Source organism: Mirounga leonina, unplaced genomic scaffold, assembly GCF_011800145.1.
Source record: "Mirounga leonina isolate KUSES-001 unplaced genomic scaffold, KU_Mleo_1.0 Mir_91, whole genome shotgun sequence".
NCBI classification, from domain to species: domain Eukaryota; kingdom Metazoa; phylum Chordata; class Mammalia; order Carnivora; family Phocidae; genus Mirounga; species Mirounga leonina.
In genome coordinates this window covers 11,154,376-11,171,630 of record NW_023270839.1, presented here as the reverse complement: position 1 = coordinate 11,171,630, position 17,255 = coordinate 11,154,376, and the positions used below count along the sequence as shown (strand labels likewise).

Sequence of the window (17,255 nt, the reverse complement as noted above, 5' to 3'; positions counted from 1 at the left end):
AGCCGCTCAACCGACTGAGCCACCCAGGCACCCCTCCGGGTGCATTTTAAATGAAGAACTCTAAAAATGCTTTAGATTGAGCAGGGAAAGCAAAACCTCCTGTATGAGCCCCTCGGACTTGTGTTTTGTGTCAGTAGTTCTCCTATGAGAGGCATAGCCTGAGCCATTCTGAGGGGCTGTCTGCTTTGATAATGTATAAAGTTCATCTTCGGGAAAATTAAGTACACATTCCATCAGATGGAGCCTTGAGCTGAGTGGATGGCAGGAAACAGAATTGAACCTACTGTAAAGAGTAGAATTGAACCTCTAAAGAAGAGATTAAGTGTGTGGCAAACCACCAAGCTAGGGCCCAAGAGAAGCAGGTGTTGACTTTGGAGAACTTCACCCTGTGAAAACGTAAATGTGCAGATGGTGTTTAGTAAGCTGGATGCCTTCATAAACACTTTGAGATGCTATATGCTAGCAATTGTTTGCTAATGATGTGTATGGTTCCATGTTATTTTGAGAGTTCTGATTTCACATATACCTCTGGCATCATTATGGTTCTTTGAGTAATATGAGTAACCGAAGCTATAAGTTAAGCAAAAAAGCACCTTATTGCAAAGATACAGTGACTTATTATCAAAACCTAGTGAAAAGCTGACTAACCGGGCCTCAGGAAGGACAGAATCGAGGCGGAGTGTGACCAAATGAAGAACCTTCAAGTAGGATCCCCATTGGATGAATCAGCTCAAAGAGTTTGATGCCTTAGTCTCAAACATCTCAAGATTCAGATTCCAGGGAGAGTGAGTCTGATTGGCCTAGTTGAATGCCCATTCTTGGTGACTGTTCACATAAGACTCCGTGCAATGCAAGACTTGTTCCTCAAGGGAAAATGGAAGTGCTTTTACCACCTGAGGGGACAGAAGCTGATGTCTGCCCTCCTAACCACATTCTAATATTTAAACATGAGTCACTGCATCCAGAAAGGTAGACGACCACCACTATTGTGTAACATTTGCTCCTCTATCTACCCATTTCTGGCATTCCCAGATTGGAGTGGCGGGGTTACAGGCCGCGTCTTTGGATAAAGGGATTCTCCCTGTCTCACCCGGACAGGTCTGGCCCTGGAGCCAGGGTGGGTCTTCGGGAGCCAAGGGCACCTGGAGCAGCCGGAGGGAGGTCACCTGTGCAGCCAAGGCTCCTGCAGTGATGTCCTCTGATGAGACAGGGTGTGTGTTTGTGACCCAGCATGGACACGCCATCCTTCCGCACAGAAGTTCACTGTTGGGAATCCAGCTTCGGCTTTGGGGCAGCAAAGCAACCTCTGACCGCTGATTGCTGGTTCCCGCCATCTTTGCAGTACATCCAGCTCAAGTGCCTGGGAAGGTTGTAATGGTTTTTTTCTCATTTCACAGTTTCTCCTTGCCTGAAAAATGGGAATACATCGTCACCAAGTACGCGGAGCATTCACATGATAAATGGGCCTGTGACAAGGTAGGGATTATCATCTAACTGACAATCCTCGGGGGTGGGGGAAAAACAGCCCAACAGCATTAAAGGGTCCAATCCTGGAAATCTGCCTGATTTGTCTAAGTGACAGACTGGCCGTGCCAAGAGCATTCATTATTTCTGAGCAGCAATTTCCCAGGGTTGGTGGAGGTCAGAGAAATAGGCGGCAGCAACGGCTGGTGCTGCTTTTTGTATTTCTCAAGAAAATGATTGATTCCGGGAGCGTTAACTCCTTTCTAAATATTGCATTTTCTGGAGTTTGCACCGAGCACACGCTTGCGTGGTTTTGACGTCAACGCGTAATGCGGGGCAGGAGGCTTTCATTAATTTTTTCTTGGAACGTAGTGTTGGAAAAGGGGAAATAAAACTGAAAGCCTTGCCCTTGCATTTTGCCAGCAAACTGAATTTTATTCTAGGGAGGACGCACATCTTCCTATGGCAGGCAGCGGTAGAACTTCCAGACACTCCCTTATTAATCAGCCTGTCCATCTGGTGTTTAAAATTCCTCACCACATGGGGTCAGGCTGCTTAATGAGTTTAATTGCTCTGTCAGCCCTTTAATGCTGGCAGGCAAAGTGGGAGGAATGTGCCAAAGCCATCCAGGATTCCTGTGGGCAGCCAGTTAAGGACTGGGGCCATTGCTCAGCTGCGGCTTCCGGTGCGTAACTGGGAAGCCACGTCCCTTGCAAAGCCGCAGAAAACCACCTCGGGGCCGTGTGCCCCGGAGCAGGGACACCTTGAACCACTGGCTCAGCCTCTGTATTGATCTGGGGTCTGCTTTTATTCTTTGATCAGTTTCTACTTGGGACTGATGATAACAACCGTCCTTGTTAACTGTAGAATGGGCTCATGCCTCGTGATTCTAGAGCAGGGTTGGCGCGCTTTTTCTGTAAGGAGCCAGATAGTAAACATTTTAGGCTTTGTGGGCTAGGCGGTCTCTGTTACAACCACTCATCTCTGCGGTTGCAACACAACTGTAGCCAGAGGTAACACATAAATGCAAGAGTGTGCCTGTGTTCTGAAAAAACTGTATTTCTAAAACGGGGTTGCGTGGGTTGGCCGAAGGGTCCAGTTTGCTGACCCCTGCTCTAGAAGGAGCAGTATGCCCATTTGGCCAACCTATGAATTAGGGGAAAGGGACACCTCCACAAACCGATAGCAATATCCAATCTCTCACTAAGCCGTGTGGATTTTACCTCCGTAGTCCCTCTTGAATTTGGGGAGGTCTCTCTATCTATGCCATGGCTTTAGTCCAGGCTGCAGTCATCCTTTGCCCAGATGCTGGTGATAATGTCCTAACTAGTCTGCCCACGTGCCTTTTGTCAGTTCTGTTCTTAACACTGCTGGCAAGTGCTAGTTTCAATATGCAAATCGAGTCATAGTCTACCACTGTTTTCCAGCCCAGCCCTTCTCCTTGTTAAAATCCTTTAATAGCTTCTAACCATTTTTAATACAAAGGCCAAAATCCTAAGCATGGCCCGACAGCAGATCCTACCTCATCTGGCCTCTGCTGCCATCTCAATCAGCCTCATCTCTCCCTCCACCCTCTGCCCTCCAGCCACATCCCCTTATTTTAGTATCTCTGTCTGTCTCTCTCCCTCTCTCTGTCACACACACACACACACACACACACACACACTCTACATGAGCCTGAAACCCTTCCCACTCTGAGCCAGGTCCCCATGTTCATCCACACACATGCAAACACCAGTCACCAATTCATCCTTCAACTCTCCATCCCAGTGTGAATTCCTAGCATACCTCTTTCCCAGATTTCTCAGATGTAGGCCTTCTTAGCATCTTGCTCTTTTCCTTCATAGTGTTTTTAAAGCAGTCTTATATATTTATAAGAATTATACAGTGATACCAGTTATCAACTGTTCCTCTCCTGGTATGGTATGTGATTAATCTCTCTTCCACTAGCCTGTAAGCTGCACATTTATAGGGAAACAGGTTTGCTCACCATTGCCTAGTGGGCATTGGTTATCTAACAAAGGAAAGCGTATTTTCCCCTGCCCTCAAGAGCTTCACAGTCTTGTGGGGTAAACAAAATAAACCAGCCATCATACAGGTTGTTCAGTACTGCGGGGGGCAAGAGCACCAGGTTAGAGCACATAACCCATAAGAGGAGTCCCTAAGTCAGTAGCAAGCGTCCAGGAATGCTTCCTTGAGCTGGTGACATCTACACTGTGTGATAAGGGGTGGGTCGTTGTTCAAGCCCAGGGCAATAAGTGCACTGCAGTCCATGGGAGCAGCAGATGCAAGCAGAGAAGTGAGAGAGAGTCTGGTGGCTTTGGAGAACCATAGTTCAATGTGGTGGGATCACAGAGTAGAGCAGAGGAAGAAAGGTGAGAAATGAGTTGAGAAAGGTCAGTGAGATCTCACAATAGCTTTAGAGGCCACAAGGAGTTTGGGTTTTACCATGATGACAGCTGGGAGTCAGAAAATCTTAAAGCAGTAGAGTGCCCTGATCCGGGTGATTTTATAAATCTCACCTAACGGTCGTATAGAAAATGGAGTCCACAGAGAGATGGCAAGACTGGAGGCAGGGAGACCACACAGAGGCTGTTGCAGTAATCTAGGTAAGAGCCTGTGGTGGCTGGAACTGAAACACTGGAGGGAAGCTAGGGAGAGGCAGGCAAATGAGCAGGTCTGGGAAGTTGAACACACGTGAGAGGGTGCAGAGAAGGGGGCGTCAAGGAAGATTCCCGCATGTCTGGCTTGGAAAGTGAGCGCACGCTGGTACCATTCGCCAAAATGCGGGGAACCCAAGAAGAGGGACCCCTAAGAGGAGTGAAATGCCAGGTTCTGCTTCAGGCATGTGAGGAGGTACCTGTGGGCATCCAAGCAGAGCTTAAATAAGTTTGGAAATTAGGAAAGACATCTGGGCTGGAATACCGATTTGAGATTTATCCACCTGTGGACCATGGGCCTGGATTACATCTACCAGGGAGAGTGTGCTCTGGAGAAGGGACAGAAACTTGAGAAACAGACACATTACTAAGTGGGCAGAGGCGGAGATTGAGAAAGATCAGCCAGGAGTCTTTGGGCTGTGAGGTTATGGCAATCAGGGTCTCTTACTTACCTCTGTATCCACGGTGCCTGGGACCGAGTCTAGCATCTACTGTAGTAGGCATTCAACCGATGTTTGTTGAATGAATTTTGAAACTCTTAAATTTCTATGACTCTAGGAGACATGCATTGCTACAATTCTGCTCTAGGGTTGGCGGGCACACAGTACTAATCAAGTCAGCCCCCTCCAGGCAGTGGGCAGTAGGACCAGTCTTCACATGCCTTTGGCCTTGACTTCTGTCCTTGCCTGTGACCATGACACGCTGACCTGAGAAGCATTCTTCTCAGGTCTTTTGAAACCTCCTTCTGTCTGAAACACAAGCACGTAAGCGGCAAGGACAGCAGCTGAAACAAGAAGAAATAAAGGAGCAGAGTTCACAATTCAGGGGGCAGAGAGCTTGATGGCCTGAAAGGATCAATTAGACACTTTGGGGGGGAATTTTCAAGCTCTGTCACATCCCATTATTCCATTTGTTCAGTGAAAATAGAAGCTGGGATTTGGGTCATACAGTGGGGCTCTTTGGATGCCAAGGATATTTGAACTGAGAACATTTCTACAGAGTCAGAATGGATGGAAATATGGAATTTCCCTGGATGAAAATGTGAAGACCCATCCACTCATCAGGCCTTTCAAGACATTAACGGAAAAGGTAAGAAACTTGCCTCTGGTAACACTGAGCAGCCATGCTGATTTGCCTTCCTTGGGCAGTCTTTCAGTCAGATGGTTAGATGACTTCAGGGCACATTCACCCTCCAGTTTAAATAAACTCCTCAGGAGCTCACCAATGGGCAAGAGCCCCAGGACCAGTTTCCAAGAGGCCAGCCTCACATTCTGTTCTTTGGCACTGAGCACCCATTGGATGGAGAAGCACTATTCAGCACCTAGAGGCTGAGTCAAAATGCATTCATAGTTCACTTGCAACAGGACTGGGATGGGCTTTTGTTAGACTGCTGATGTGGGGGACTTAGGGCTAGGAAAACATTGAATTGCTGGAGGAAATTCAGATAGAAATGACTTCCAGTCACGACAGACAAAGGGAGTAGAGAGGAGGGGCCCTAAGGAAAGAAGGACAGGTCTTTTGGGTTTATTATTATTACTATTACTATTATTATTAAATTTGGTTCAGCGCAACTCCAAATTCCTATCTTGGGATCAGTAAGCGTTCTTTGTAAGCTATAGGCTTTGTGTTGTATGTAAAGCACAGCATGCATATCATTGTATGTATATTGGCCATCTGTAGAATTATGTATTGTTCAAGAGATTTCTAAATCTAAGAATCTAAGAATCAAAATCAAAGGAGAGCTTTGTGCCAATCACTTCCACAAGTCTCATCTTAAACAGCTAGTAGTACATGAGGAGGGGGTCACTCTCCTATTCTTGCACCTCTTTATCCACCAACTGGATAATGTCTGGTACATTCCCTCTAAAGGCAGAAGACTGTAGGGTCTTGTACTTGAAAATGTCAGAAAGAATGACGATTATGTGTTTTAGGGGAGATGATGCAGAGGGCGTCTTGACCTAGGGACAAGAGGCTGGAGCCCGCTGCAACCCTGTCCACCGTGGGGGCCAACTTCACAGGGAGTCAGGCCAGTCAGAGTGCAGGGGTGTGCTCTGCAAATCTCTTCTGCTTGGATTTTCTTCCAGGAGAAGGAAATTTACCGTTGGCCTGCCAGAGAGTCCCTGAAAACCATGCTGGCTGTGGGCTGGTCTGTGGAGAGGACCAAAGAGGGAGAGGCCCTGGTTCAACAGCGGGAAAACGAGAAGCTTCGGAGCGTATCCCAGGCCAGCCAGGTATGACAGCATGCCCCGGGGCCAACACTGGGCCAGTAGTAAGAACCCCCGGAGAATCTGGGAAAGCTCTCCCTGGGGGTGTCAGGGGCCAAGAACCACTAACCGTGAACCCTGAGAATACATCTTTGGCAGCTGAAGTCAGGATACTGTTAAGAATAAGGAAAATAATGGCAAACCCAGCAATTCTGTCTTTGCTTCCCTAGGGCAACAGCTACAGCCCTGCTCCCCTGGACCTCTCCAACGTGGTGCTCTCCAGGGAGCTCCAGGTCAGTGTTGGTACTTGCAGAACAGCTTATCTTGCTTTCTAAAACCCCCTAAGTGCAGGGTCATATTATCCTCTAAAGAGTTTCTTTTAGAGGGGGGCAAGAATGCCTAGAACATAGCACCACTAAAATATCAGACTAGAAGAGAACCACATCGGGCTGGGGCCACAGGGCAAGTCTCAGCAAAATAAACCAGTTCTCTAAGAAGGCCAGGCTTTGCACTTCTTCCAGGGACAACATAATAGGTAGTGCCTCCATAAAAGGAGGACACAGCAACTTACTCTATCAACACACAGAACTAACAACTAGGAGAAAAAACTAATAAGGCTAGGAGAAAACCTGTGGAAAGACCCCTGGGTGGGGGCGCTTTCCTTGTCCCAGCAGGTGCGACCAGCCCCAGGGACACTTGTGTATCCCATGGTGGATTCCCTCAGGGGCCCCGTGATGGCGCAGGATTTAGGGGCAGACAACCCAAAGGATGAAATTAAAAGCCCTAAGCTGCCTCCCCCTCCCACTTTTCTCCCCTCCCACACACATTGGTTGCCGCGACAGGCTTCAGCCTGGGCCAGTTACTCCTCAGTCCATCAGACCACTCTTTGGACCTTAGAGAAAGTTTCTTTCCAACATATACCCTTCATCCCAGGTCACTGTTTCATGAGCCTTATAAAGATGAATTCCATTTGAGAAATCTTTGCAGCCATTTTTCTCCAAGATGTGATTCTTCTTAGTTTGCTCAGCTCAGGGCTTTTGGGGATTCTAGACTGTGGCTTGACTCTCACTTCCATCTCCCTGTCTCAGGTCAGGAATAAAATCCTGAACTCCCGTGACAAATGAAGCGCCTCCAGGATGCAGTTTCAAATGGAAATGTGTGTTTCTCATAAATGCATCCAACTGCCAGGATAATAACTTACAAGGGAAGGACAGAATTAGAAATTGCTTTCTGTGTGTATGGGAAGATACGAAACTAATGAGGTGCATAAGCACAGACTAATTAATGGTGGGAGACACTCAGCAATGAGCTGTTAGCATTTGGTGGTGCTCCATTCCCGAGCCTGCCTGCAATAGGCTGGCGGATAGGAACCCATTTTTCTTCCTCGTTTTCTCTCTGACTGTTGTCTCCTTGGTGGGACACAGGGAATGGTGGAGGTCGTGGCTGAAAACTATCACAACATCTGGGCCAAGAAGAAGAAGCTGGAGCTGGAGAGCAAAGGTGAGCCAGGTTCTCGGTGCCCCCTGCAGAAGGTGAGCTGGGGGCAGGTATGTTTTCCCGGAGGTGCAAAGGAAGGGCCAACTATGTTGTCCTCTCTCACTTTCCTGAGCCCAGGTGGCGGCAGTCACCCTCTGTTGGTACCATATGACACCTTGACAGCCAAGGAGAAGTTCAGGGACCGAGAGAAGGCACAGGACCTGTTTAAATTCCTCCAAGTGAACGGCATCGTGATTTCTAGGTAAGTCCTCTTCCGGGTGATGTTAGCGAGGCGGGGGTGGGCTTGTGGGCGTGGTCTCTCCCTCTCCAAGTATTTACTCACCTGCCTGCAAAACAGATGAGAGGAAGGGTAGCTGTTAGTATTTTGAAATGAGAAAACTTTTATTTGGGAGCATGAAGCCGTCTTTTTTTTTTTTACCTAAACAGGACCAGTCAATATCCATTTTGCAAAACCAGTTATAGCAAAGAATCATGACAAATGATACATATACACCTTAAACATTTATTTTTAAATTGAAACACATAAACAAGCATTCATTCACAAATCTTGTGCTATAGGCCCCAAGACCTTCTCTTTGTTGTTTGATCGATTGGAGTTATAAACCATATACCTAGTGCATCCTCACAGCTTTGGGACTTGGGCTTCTTTACACAGCAGCGAGAATTACAGCAGGTACAAAACCATGGAAATACAGTAATCTTCTAGATTTCTTTTCAACTTCCTCCCCTGTCTTTTACAGTTATTTTCTTTCAGACCTAATTCAGAAACTGTGTATTTGGAAACGCAATTTCAGGCCTTTGCAGAATATGCAACTTAGCTCTCACAGAACTAACGGTCCTCCTCACATTTTTCATTTTGTTGTTTTATACGATACTTAATTACATAATAACAATAGTATGCATAACTGACATAAACAGCCTTTGAAGGAAGAGAACTGATTCTTTTGAAGGCGCAACTCCACTGAGGAGATGGAATCCATCGAGATTTCCTGAGACTTTTTATCTCAAACTTAGGCTCGTCAGAATTATCTAGAGGAGTGTTGTATGTGAGTATGGTCGTAGCTGCTTAAATCTTAAAGGTAGAACCTGTTTCCTCGCTGGTCTGATGTCAGTGGTGGGCTGTCCTCCGTGGGTCATGCTTGCTAAGTCCCTTGAAGGGTGAAAAACAAGCCAGGGTTCCTATTCTGATACAGCCATTCGTCCTAAAAGAAATGTCTGCTGAGCCAGCTGCTGTTTCTTCCATTAGTTTCCTACAGCATGTTGCCACTGCATGGCAAAAAAAAACGCAGTAAAAATCTATACAAATATTTCTATTGTAGCTCATATGAAAAAATAACAAAACTTATTTGCCATGTTGTCAAGCAGGAAAGGTCAGACAGCAGGAGACCACCTCTGGGGAAGCATTTGAGAAATACTCCCTTCATCATTTTAATCCTGTTCTTAGCACCCAGAGGAATACGTACTGCGATTTGCTGATAAATAACTTGCTCACAGAAATGAAAAATTCCTCTTTCCCCCAACTAAAAAGGAACTCAAGGAAATACGGGGGAAAAGGAAGAAGATCGTTGAATTCAGCAAACGTATCCTAGTAGCTGTATTTACCACGTGCCAGACCCTACGGAGGGCACCTGGGGGGCAGACGAGGAAGCGAGAGCCCTGTCAACAAGGAGAACTCGTTCCCCACTACCCATGCCTCCAACCTCCATCTTCAGCTTCCCCATCACTCCATGACAGCCCATTCTTCCTGGTGCTCAAATCTAAACCCTTGACTCCTCTTTTCACCCAACCCACATCCAATCCTTCAGGAAATCCTGATGGTTCTGCCTTTAAAAGATATTCAGAATCTGACCACTTCTCACCCGGTCCACACGGTCACCATCATTCCTGAAAGAGCATCTGCCCCGGGCCCCTTGCTTCAACCCTTGTCCCCACCCTCCACAGTCAGTTTTAAACCTAGCAACTAAAATAATCCTTTTATAGTGTAAGTCATTCCCCTATACAGAACCTTCAGTAGCTTCCCATCTCAGAGCAAAAGCAAAATTCTGAGGATGGCCCACAGGGCCCTAATGATTTACTAACCACCTCATGTTTTTCACTTCCATTCCATCCACACTAGTATCTGCCATATCCCTTCAACTCAGCATGCATGCTTCTGCCTCAGGACCTTGGCACCACCGCTACATATGCCTGGAAAGTTCTTTCCCTGGACGTCCATATGGCTCACCTCCTCACTTCCTTCAAACCTTTACTCCAATGTCCTCTCCCCATGAAACCAGCACTGATTGCCCATGTGACACTGCAGTCCGCTTGCCTCCCCCCTTCAGCCACTCTTGGGCCCCCTTTCATACTGCTTTGATTTTTCTTTTTTCATAATGCTAATTAGTTTCTAGCATCCCACATAATTTATACTTTGTTTTATATATTATGTGTGTCTAGCATATAGGTTCCATGGAGGCAGGGATTTTGTTTGCTTCTCTGATTTATCCCCTGCCTGATACTTGTTGAATGAATGGTAAAGATATTTTGAAAAATCTTTTCAGATATTATTCTAGTTCAGGTCTTGCGTGCTCACAGAGGCAGGTTCCAAGTGCAAGGGGATATCGGTCAGATGACAAATCAGGTCACTAAACCGGAATAACCGTTAACTTTTGGAAAGTAAAGTCAACACAGATAGGATTGCTAATGCTCCAAAGTCACATAGTCATCTCTGTTACTTCCTGGGGTTTACCCATTTCCAACCTAGAGGTATGAAGGATATGGAGCTGGATGCCTCCTCCATGGAAAAGAGGTTTGCCTATAAATTTTTGAAGAAGATCCTGAAATACGTTGATTCCGCCCAAGAGTTTATTGCCCATTTGGGTAAGTATCATTGTGACATATCCCCCAAATGTGTGCTTCCCTTAATATTTCGTGCTCTCAAAAAGAATGTGGCATTCCTTTATCAAGGGATGATGCTTTCCTACTGTAGCTGTTCGTGATTCATTCTGACATCGTATGGTTTTGGGGGGGGGGAATGGTGGCTGAGATTTTGTCCCGCTCTTTAAAAAAAATCTGTTTCATCCTTGGTTTCAGGGTTTGATTGAGCCATTTGTCATTTTTCATATAACTCGTCCTATTGTAACTTTTCCATTGTTTTTCTTTGTGACTGTGGGCATATGACAACCTCTCTGAAGCTGCTTTCTCATCAGTAAAGTGGAGGAAAGGGTAGTGAAACAGCTGAGAGAATTGACACGAGAAAACAACTAACCAGCACAGTGAGAAAGTCCTTTGTAAAATAGAAGATACTTTGTAAAATCACATGGCCCTTCCATGGCCCTCAGGAAAGCCGCTCTGTTTCTAAAATGCTGTGACTGTTTTTGGTTTAGTTTCCTTTAACTGTGGCCAACTTTGTGTTACTTTTGTCTTTGTAGAAGCCATTGTCAGCAGTGGGAAAACGGAAAAGTCTCCCCACGACCAGGAGATCAAATTCTTTGCCAAAGTAAGTGATTCCCTGCATTTAAACCAAATTATTTTCTTCTTAGAATCTGTACAATTTAGGGTGTAAGTTAAGCTCATCTCACAAAGATACCCAAAACTCCAGTGGCTTCGATGAGATGGGCCTGTGTTTCTCTGTTGTGGAACAATCCAGAGGCAGGTAGGTGGTCTGAGGAGGCAGGCAGCCCGTTCTGTTCCACACCGTCACCCCGGAGACCCAGCTACTTCCTCTTGTGGTACTCCACCATCTCCTCAAGTGTGCTGTGTGTTGGTGTGGTCCGGATGGTCTCACCGGTACCACATCTGTGGGAAAGGGGAAAGGGAGAGAGGAAGACAAGCTGCTGCTCTTTTTTTTTTTTTTAAGGTTTTATTTGTTTATTTGACAGAGAGAGAGAGATAGTGAGAGCAGGAACACAAGCAGGGGGAGTGGGAGAGGGAGAAGCAGGCCTCCCGCCGAGCAGGGAGCCCGATGCGGGGCTCGATCCCAGGACCCTGGGATCATGACCTGAGCCGAAGGCAGATGCTTAACGACTGAGCCACCCAGGTGCCCCCAAGCTGCTTCTCTTAAAGTGCTATCCCAGTGGCTAAAACTCCATCGTTTTTAGATCCACCTAGCTGCCAGGGAGCCTGGGTGATGCATTCTCTAGCTGGGTGACCCCATGCCCAGCTAAAACACGGGGGTTTCTGTTGCTAAGAGAAAGAAGGGAAGAATGAATTTGGGTACCAGGGAGTAGTCTCTGCCATAGAACCCTACTCAGGACTGAATGCATGCGAGGCCTCGGGGTAACTGCGCCTGAGAAGCAGAGACAGAAGGCTCAAGGTTGGTAGTGCTAGGCTAGGCCCCAAGTGATCCTGTTGGACACCGTGCCCAAGAAGACATGACTAAGCACAGATGTACCACCAGACTCTCCTGAAAATGCTGACTCAGCCATATGCACATTTCTCGGGACCCTTAGTCAGTAGCCTTCTCCATTCTCATATCCCCAAGACCTCTGGTTTGAGGTGTATGAGAGGAAAATGTGTTGGAAACTGCAATCCACCAGGTAGAGTTTCCTGGAAATTCCAGGACCTATGTTCAGAGGCTTTTTGCTCACGGAAAATGAACTTTTTCAAAGGAACCAATGGAGGGGCTTTGGTTAGCTTCCTAGAAATTAATTTATGGTGGGTTTTCCAGGTTCTCCTCCCACTGGTTGACCAGTACTTCACCAATCACCACCTCTACTTCCTGTCATCCCCCCTGAAGCCCCTTAGCAGCAGTGGCTATGCCTCTCATAAGGAGAAAGAAATGGTGGCCAGGTGAGTCTACGAAAGAGAAGGCCATGGTGACGATGTGCTTTGTATAAAACCCCAGATTCCTAGAGCCTCAATGGTGAATCTTTCAGAGAAATGAACTGTGGCCTGGTGATTGGTAGCACAGAGGTTTTGGTTATCATCTTGGTTTTGAAAGTACTTATATTCATGTTTATCTGTGTATTATTTTGGCAACCAAGAGAAGTGCGCTGTTGGGAGGTATCACTAGGGCTTGGAAAAAATTTATGTACTCAGATCAACTTTTATCCTGAAATAACATTTAGAAAAAGGCGAAATCAATCCTGAAGCTTGAACAAGCGAACACACAACATTGAGAAGAAACAGATTAATGCTGTTTTTAATCCCATTCTTATCAGGCTTTTTCCGTTTAAATTTGTTTTAAAGAATCCAGTCTTAGAAGTCCTATTGTGGGTGATCTGATATTTGAAATCCAGAGCAACACAATTCAATTAAAATTCCAAATAGGAAAAAAAAAAAGTTCCTCAGGAGCACCAGCCTCCATCCTCCTTGCAGTAGGCGTAACACGTGGGCACCTCAAGAGAGAGGAGAGCAAAGAGGATGCTTTATGATCAGGCTAAAAGATGGATTCCACCATTCCTCTGGTCTTGTCCGGATTTGATTGGGAATGACAGGGAATTAGTTAGACCTCTAAATGGCAAAGAGTTAAGAATTATATTGGAAGAAGTCAGCTCTTTCCCTAACAGCCATGGATGGTGGACAGCATACAGTGCACTTTCTAAAGGCCCACCCACTAAATATCACCATCCTCATGAGGACAGTCAGCCTCAGGATTTAGCAAACACTTATTAAGCCCAGAGCTAACAGTGAGCTGGTTTTTCCTCCTTACACAAGTGGGCAGTAACTCTTGCATATCATTGTGAACCATCACCGTGCTCTAAGAACTGCCTATATATTCTCTCCATTTTACAGATGAGGACACTGAGGTTTGCCCGAAGTGACCCAGGTAGTAAGTTAGGGCAAGAATCAAAGTCCTCTCTAGCTGCATGGAGTGCCATTTTCTCTGCAGTCATTACTTAACCTCATTTTTTAAGAAAGGAGGAGCCCATGCTATCAAAATGAGATGCACTTAGCATCAGTTGCTAGCCAAAGATTTCCTAAGTATTTTCAGGATGCACCGGTATATTTTGTAAGAAGTTCAGGAAATGAGGGGCAAAGTGAGATATTCAGACAATCCAACAGAGGGCAGGTGTGTCTGTCTTCTTCATCTATTTTTGTGAGATTGTTAATTCATGGAAATGTAACATTTGTTCAGCCAGGCACCATTTGTCACGGCTGGAAGACAAGCTGCATCTGATCAGCCTTGCAAATAGCTTCCAGATCCATCGGTGTGCTTGCCACCCTCCCACAGAAGCAATAGCATCTGCACCAAATGTTCACACCTCCAGACCCTTCTTGTCCATGTCTTTCCCCTCCTCCCCACCCCATCTGCATCTGCTGCCAATCACCAGGGCTACCATACTCTCTCCCCTGTGGTCCCTTTGATTTGTCACTTACAAATTCTGAGATGGGGAGGCACCTGGGAACTCTGGCCCCTCGTAACACTGGGCTAAGGACAGCGCTTCTATTATGCGCCCCATAGGGGACAAGAAGGGGCCTTTGAAAACCTCGGGTCCTGGCCTTGGCATGCCTGGGCAAGCACTTCTGACAGCAAGCAGAACCCTGTTAGTATTAGGATCAAACAATTCCACCATCTGCTTTAGTTAGAAAAATGTTACTTTGTATTTATACAGAGCATGTGTCCGCTTTGAGGCATTTCACCAGAAATATCTGCATTGATCAGCCCCTAATTCTAAAAACTAAGAGGATCTTGTGATTACTCCCTACTTACAGATGATAAAACCAAGGCCCAAGAGCAGTTAAGTGGCTTCACCAGGACAGCCCAGCTAGTCATAGCAGAGCCGCGGGGCTCATGTTCCTCCAGGCTCTCTCCCTCCCCCAGGTCCATGATTTTTTTTTTTTTTTTTAATCAAATACATAGCTCTTTAAAAAGTGGACACAATGGGAAGAGCAAAAAAGCAGTCCCTGTTTAATTTCACACTAGCAGGCTGTCAAATTTCTGTTAACTTATTCTGAATTCTCTGAAGCTCTAGGCCAGGGTTTCCAGCTTATTCCCACTGCAGAAATAAATGACTGCCCACAGGGGACTTTAGCTCTGATTGTCCAGTAGACAGTTCAGTGGACTCAGGGTGTTAATTGAAAACCATTTAAAGGTGAGCAAGTTTTTTTTTTTAAGTTTTTATTTAAATTCCAGTCCGTTAACAAACTGTAGTGTAATACTAGTTTCATGTGTACAGTATAGTGATTCAACACTTGAGGACATAAAGGTGAGCAAGTTATGATCTCCGCCAACACTCAGGATGTGTTTCTTCTCCGTTTGAGCTGTTCCCGAAAAGACTTCTGCCCCGTGTGAGTCAGGAAGCCCTCGACAAGCTATGAATGAGAGGCTGGGATGGACTTCAGCTCGGTCTCAGCTTGAGAAGCCCTTGGCCCGTAGCAGGTGTTTTTAGTCTACCTTCCCCTCTGTGTTCCACCAGGAAGGACCGCTTGCTGAAGGCATTACAAAGTTCTTGCTGGGCCAGTGTCACATAGGGTCAGAGTTCTGAGCAGCCTCGTCCCCAGAGCCTTTGACAGTACAGGTCACGTCATAGCCATGGTGGGTAAGGGTCCATCAGTGGCATGTTCAGAAACATTTATAGAGCTCCTTCCTAACTGCACAAGGCTCTCTACTAGATGCCACAGAAAGCAGAATGCTAAGATAACGGATGGACCTCCGAGGGGTTCCATGATAGAAAAGATGAGCGAAAGCATGGGGTAGGGTCAAAAAGCACCAAAAGCATAGCAGATGGGCTTTTCTAGCTTCCAGGGAGGAGCACAGCTAGGACAGCCACTCGGTCAGGCCCATCGACTAATAGGAATTGACAGAGAAAAGCAATTTCCCAAAGTGGTTTTGTCCAACACAATATCCCCCGTCCCTGAACCGTTCATTTTCTTCTGTTCCCACCTGCTTGCCCACCTCCCATCTAAAGCGTCCCACCGCCAGTGAAGGCTGCAAAATGGTCTGCAGTCTGTTGCAACAGTGGAACATGCACGATCCCTGTCAGAATCCTCATGTATTCCTGAATGTCATCCAGATGAATGTGTCAGCACGTGGTACTCTATAGCAAGGGACGGTTTGCGATAACCTGGTCACTGCAAAATACTGCAGTTGTTGCAGAAGGATTATTTTCTGTGAGGCTGGGGCTGCCTCCAAGGTGCCTTCCTGACTCTCCAACAAGACAGCGGGGAGCACAGACTTTCCTAGTGCGGTCCAGAGGGTCTTGGAGAGGAACACAGTGCATTTTCCTAGAGATCCATTCTGCGCTCTTTGATATAAAGCATGGGGGCCTGGGGGAGGGAGGGTACAAACCAGTCCTCGGATTTCTGTGCCTTTCCCACTCGCCTTCTTTTCTGCTTCAGCCTCTTCTGCAAACTCGCTGCTCTTGTTCGACACAGGATTTCCCTCTTTGGTAAGTGAAGAGAAGTATTGCTGAAAGCCTCACTCCTCCCTATAATTATCCTTAACTTGCATTATGCCTGCAGACAACCTGAGCATTAGGACGAGGGTGTCACCTAAATTTGCCATAGAAAATTGGTCTGAAGTATGATAAATGACCTCTCTGCCCCTTTAAGAGCTCAAATTTTCCACACCAATGAACGTTTTAAGCTCTGCCTCTAACATCCATCAAAGAGCAGATGTGTCAGGCCAGAGATAAATGCGTTGTCCCCGCACAGAGGTCTGGCCCTTCGTGTGCTGGTGGTTAATTATGCTGGGCTGCAGTTTGTGCATATTGAGAAGATTGCATTTAAAAGACAGGCTGAAGGGTTTGGGGAGTCACCGGTGATATTTTTGTTTCTAGGGAGCGATTCTACTACAATGGTGAGCTGTCTTCACATCTTAGCTCAGACACTTGACACAAGGTAAGTCTGCCGGTTTTTTCCAGTAGTTTCTCAAGACTCACTCTCTGACCCCCTCTTCTCACTTACTGTATAGAAGAGAAGACGTGTCACTGCGTGGCAGGAGCCGGGGGGCGGGGGGAGAGAGGAAGGAGATGAATCTAGCCTGACATTAGTACTCTCCATCTCTCCACTCACATGATGGAGAGCCACTGTCATGACATGTACTGCATGCTAAAAGCTGAGCATTTGATCAATTCTTGTCTTCTCTTCCTGAGAAATTCATCTTTCAGAAGATAAAATATGTAATAGAGCAAAGTGCCACTTTGTCCCTCATTCTCCACCAAAAAAAAGGGAGAGTTAGCTACCTGATGCGTGGTGAGGCCATAAGCAACCTGGGAGAGGGGAACCGTAACACTCTGAATCCCAAGCAGCCAAGGAGGGAGGTGCAGGGATATGTGATAAAAATATCAGAGACAGGGGCGCCTGGGTGGCTCAGTCAGTTAAGCGTCTGCGTTCGGCTCAGGTCATGATCCCAGGGTCCTGGGATCGAGCCCCACATCGGGCTCCCTGTTCGGCGGGAAGCCCGCTTCTCCCTCTCCCACTCCCCCTGCTTGTGTTCCCTCTCTCGCTGTGTCTCTCTCTGCCAAATAAATAAATAAAATCTTTAAAAAAAAAAAAAAAAAAAAAA

The 17,255-nt window shown here is 46.5% G+C and overlaps 1 protein-coding gene across 1 annotated transcript in view; it reads left to right on the top strand.

Annotated features, from left to right (window-relative positions):
- Positions 1–17,255, top strand: part of RYR3 (ryanodine receptor 3) — a 508,260-nt gene that overhangs the window by 404,141 nt on the left and 86,864 nt on the right. Inside the window, exons 52-62 of the mRNA XM_034994885.1 lie at positions 1,398–1,476; positions 5,124–5,213; positions 6,209–6,355; positions 6,559–6,621; positions 7,753–7,828; positions 7,943–8,066; positions 10,569–10,684; positions 11,236–11,303; positions 12,474–12,595; positions 16,088–16,137; positions 16,528–16,588. Of these exons, the coding sequence (XP_034850776.1) occupies positions 1,398–1,476; positions 5,124–5,213; positions 6,209–6,355; positions 6,559–6,621; positions 7,753–7,828; positions 7,943–8,066; positions 10,569–10,684; positions 11,236–11,303; positions 12,474–12,595; positions 16,088–16,137; positions 16,528–16,588 (996 nt within the window). The remainder of the gene's footprint in view (positions 1–1,397; positions 1,477–5,123; positions 5,214–6,208; positions 6,356–6,558; positions 6,622–7,752; positions 7,829–7,942; positions 8,067–10,568; positions 10,685–11,235; positions 11,304–12,473; positions 12,596–16,087; positions 16,138–16,527; positions 16,589–17,255) is intronic.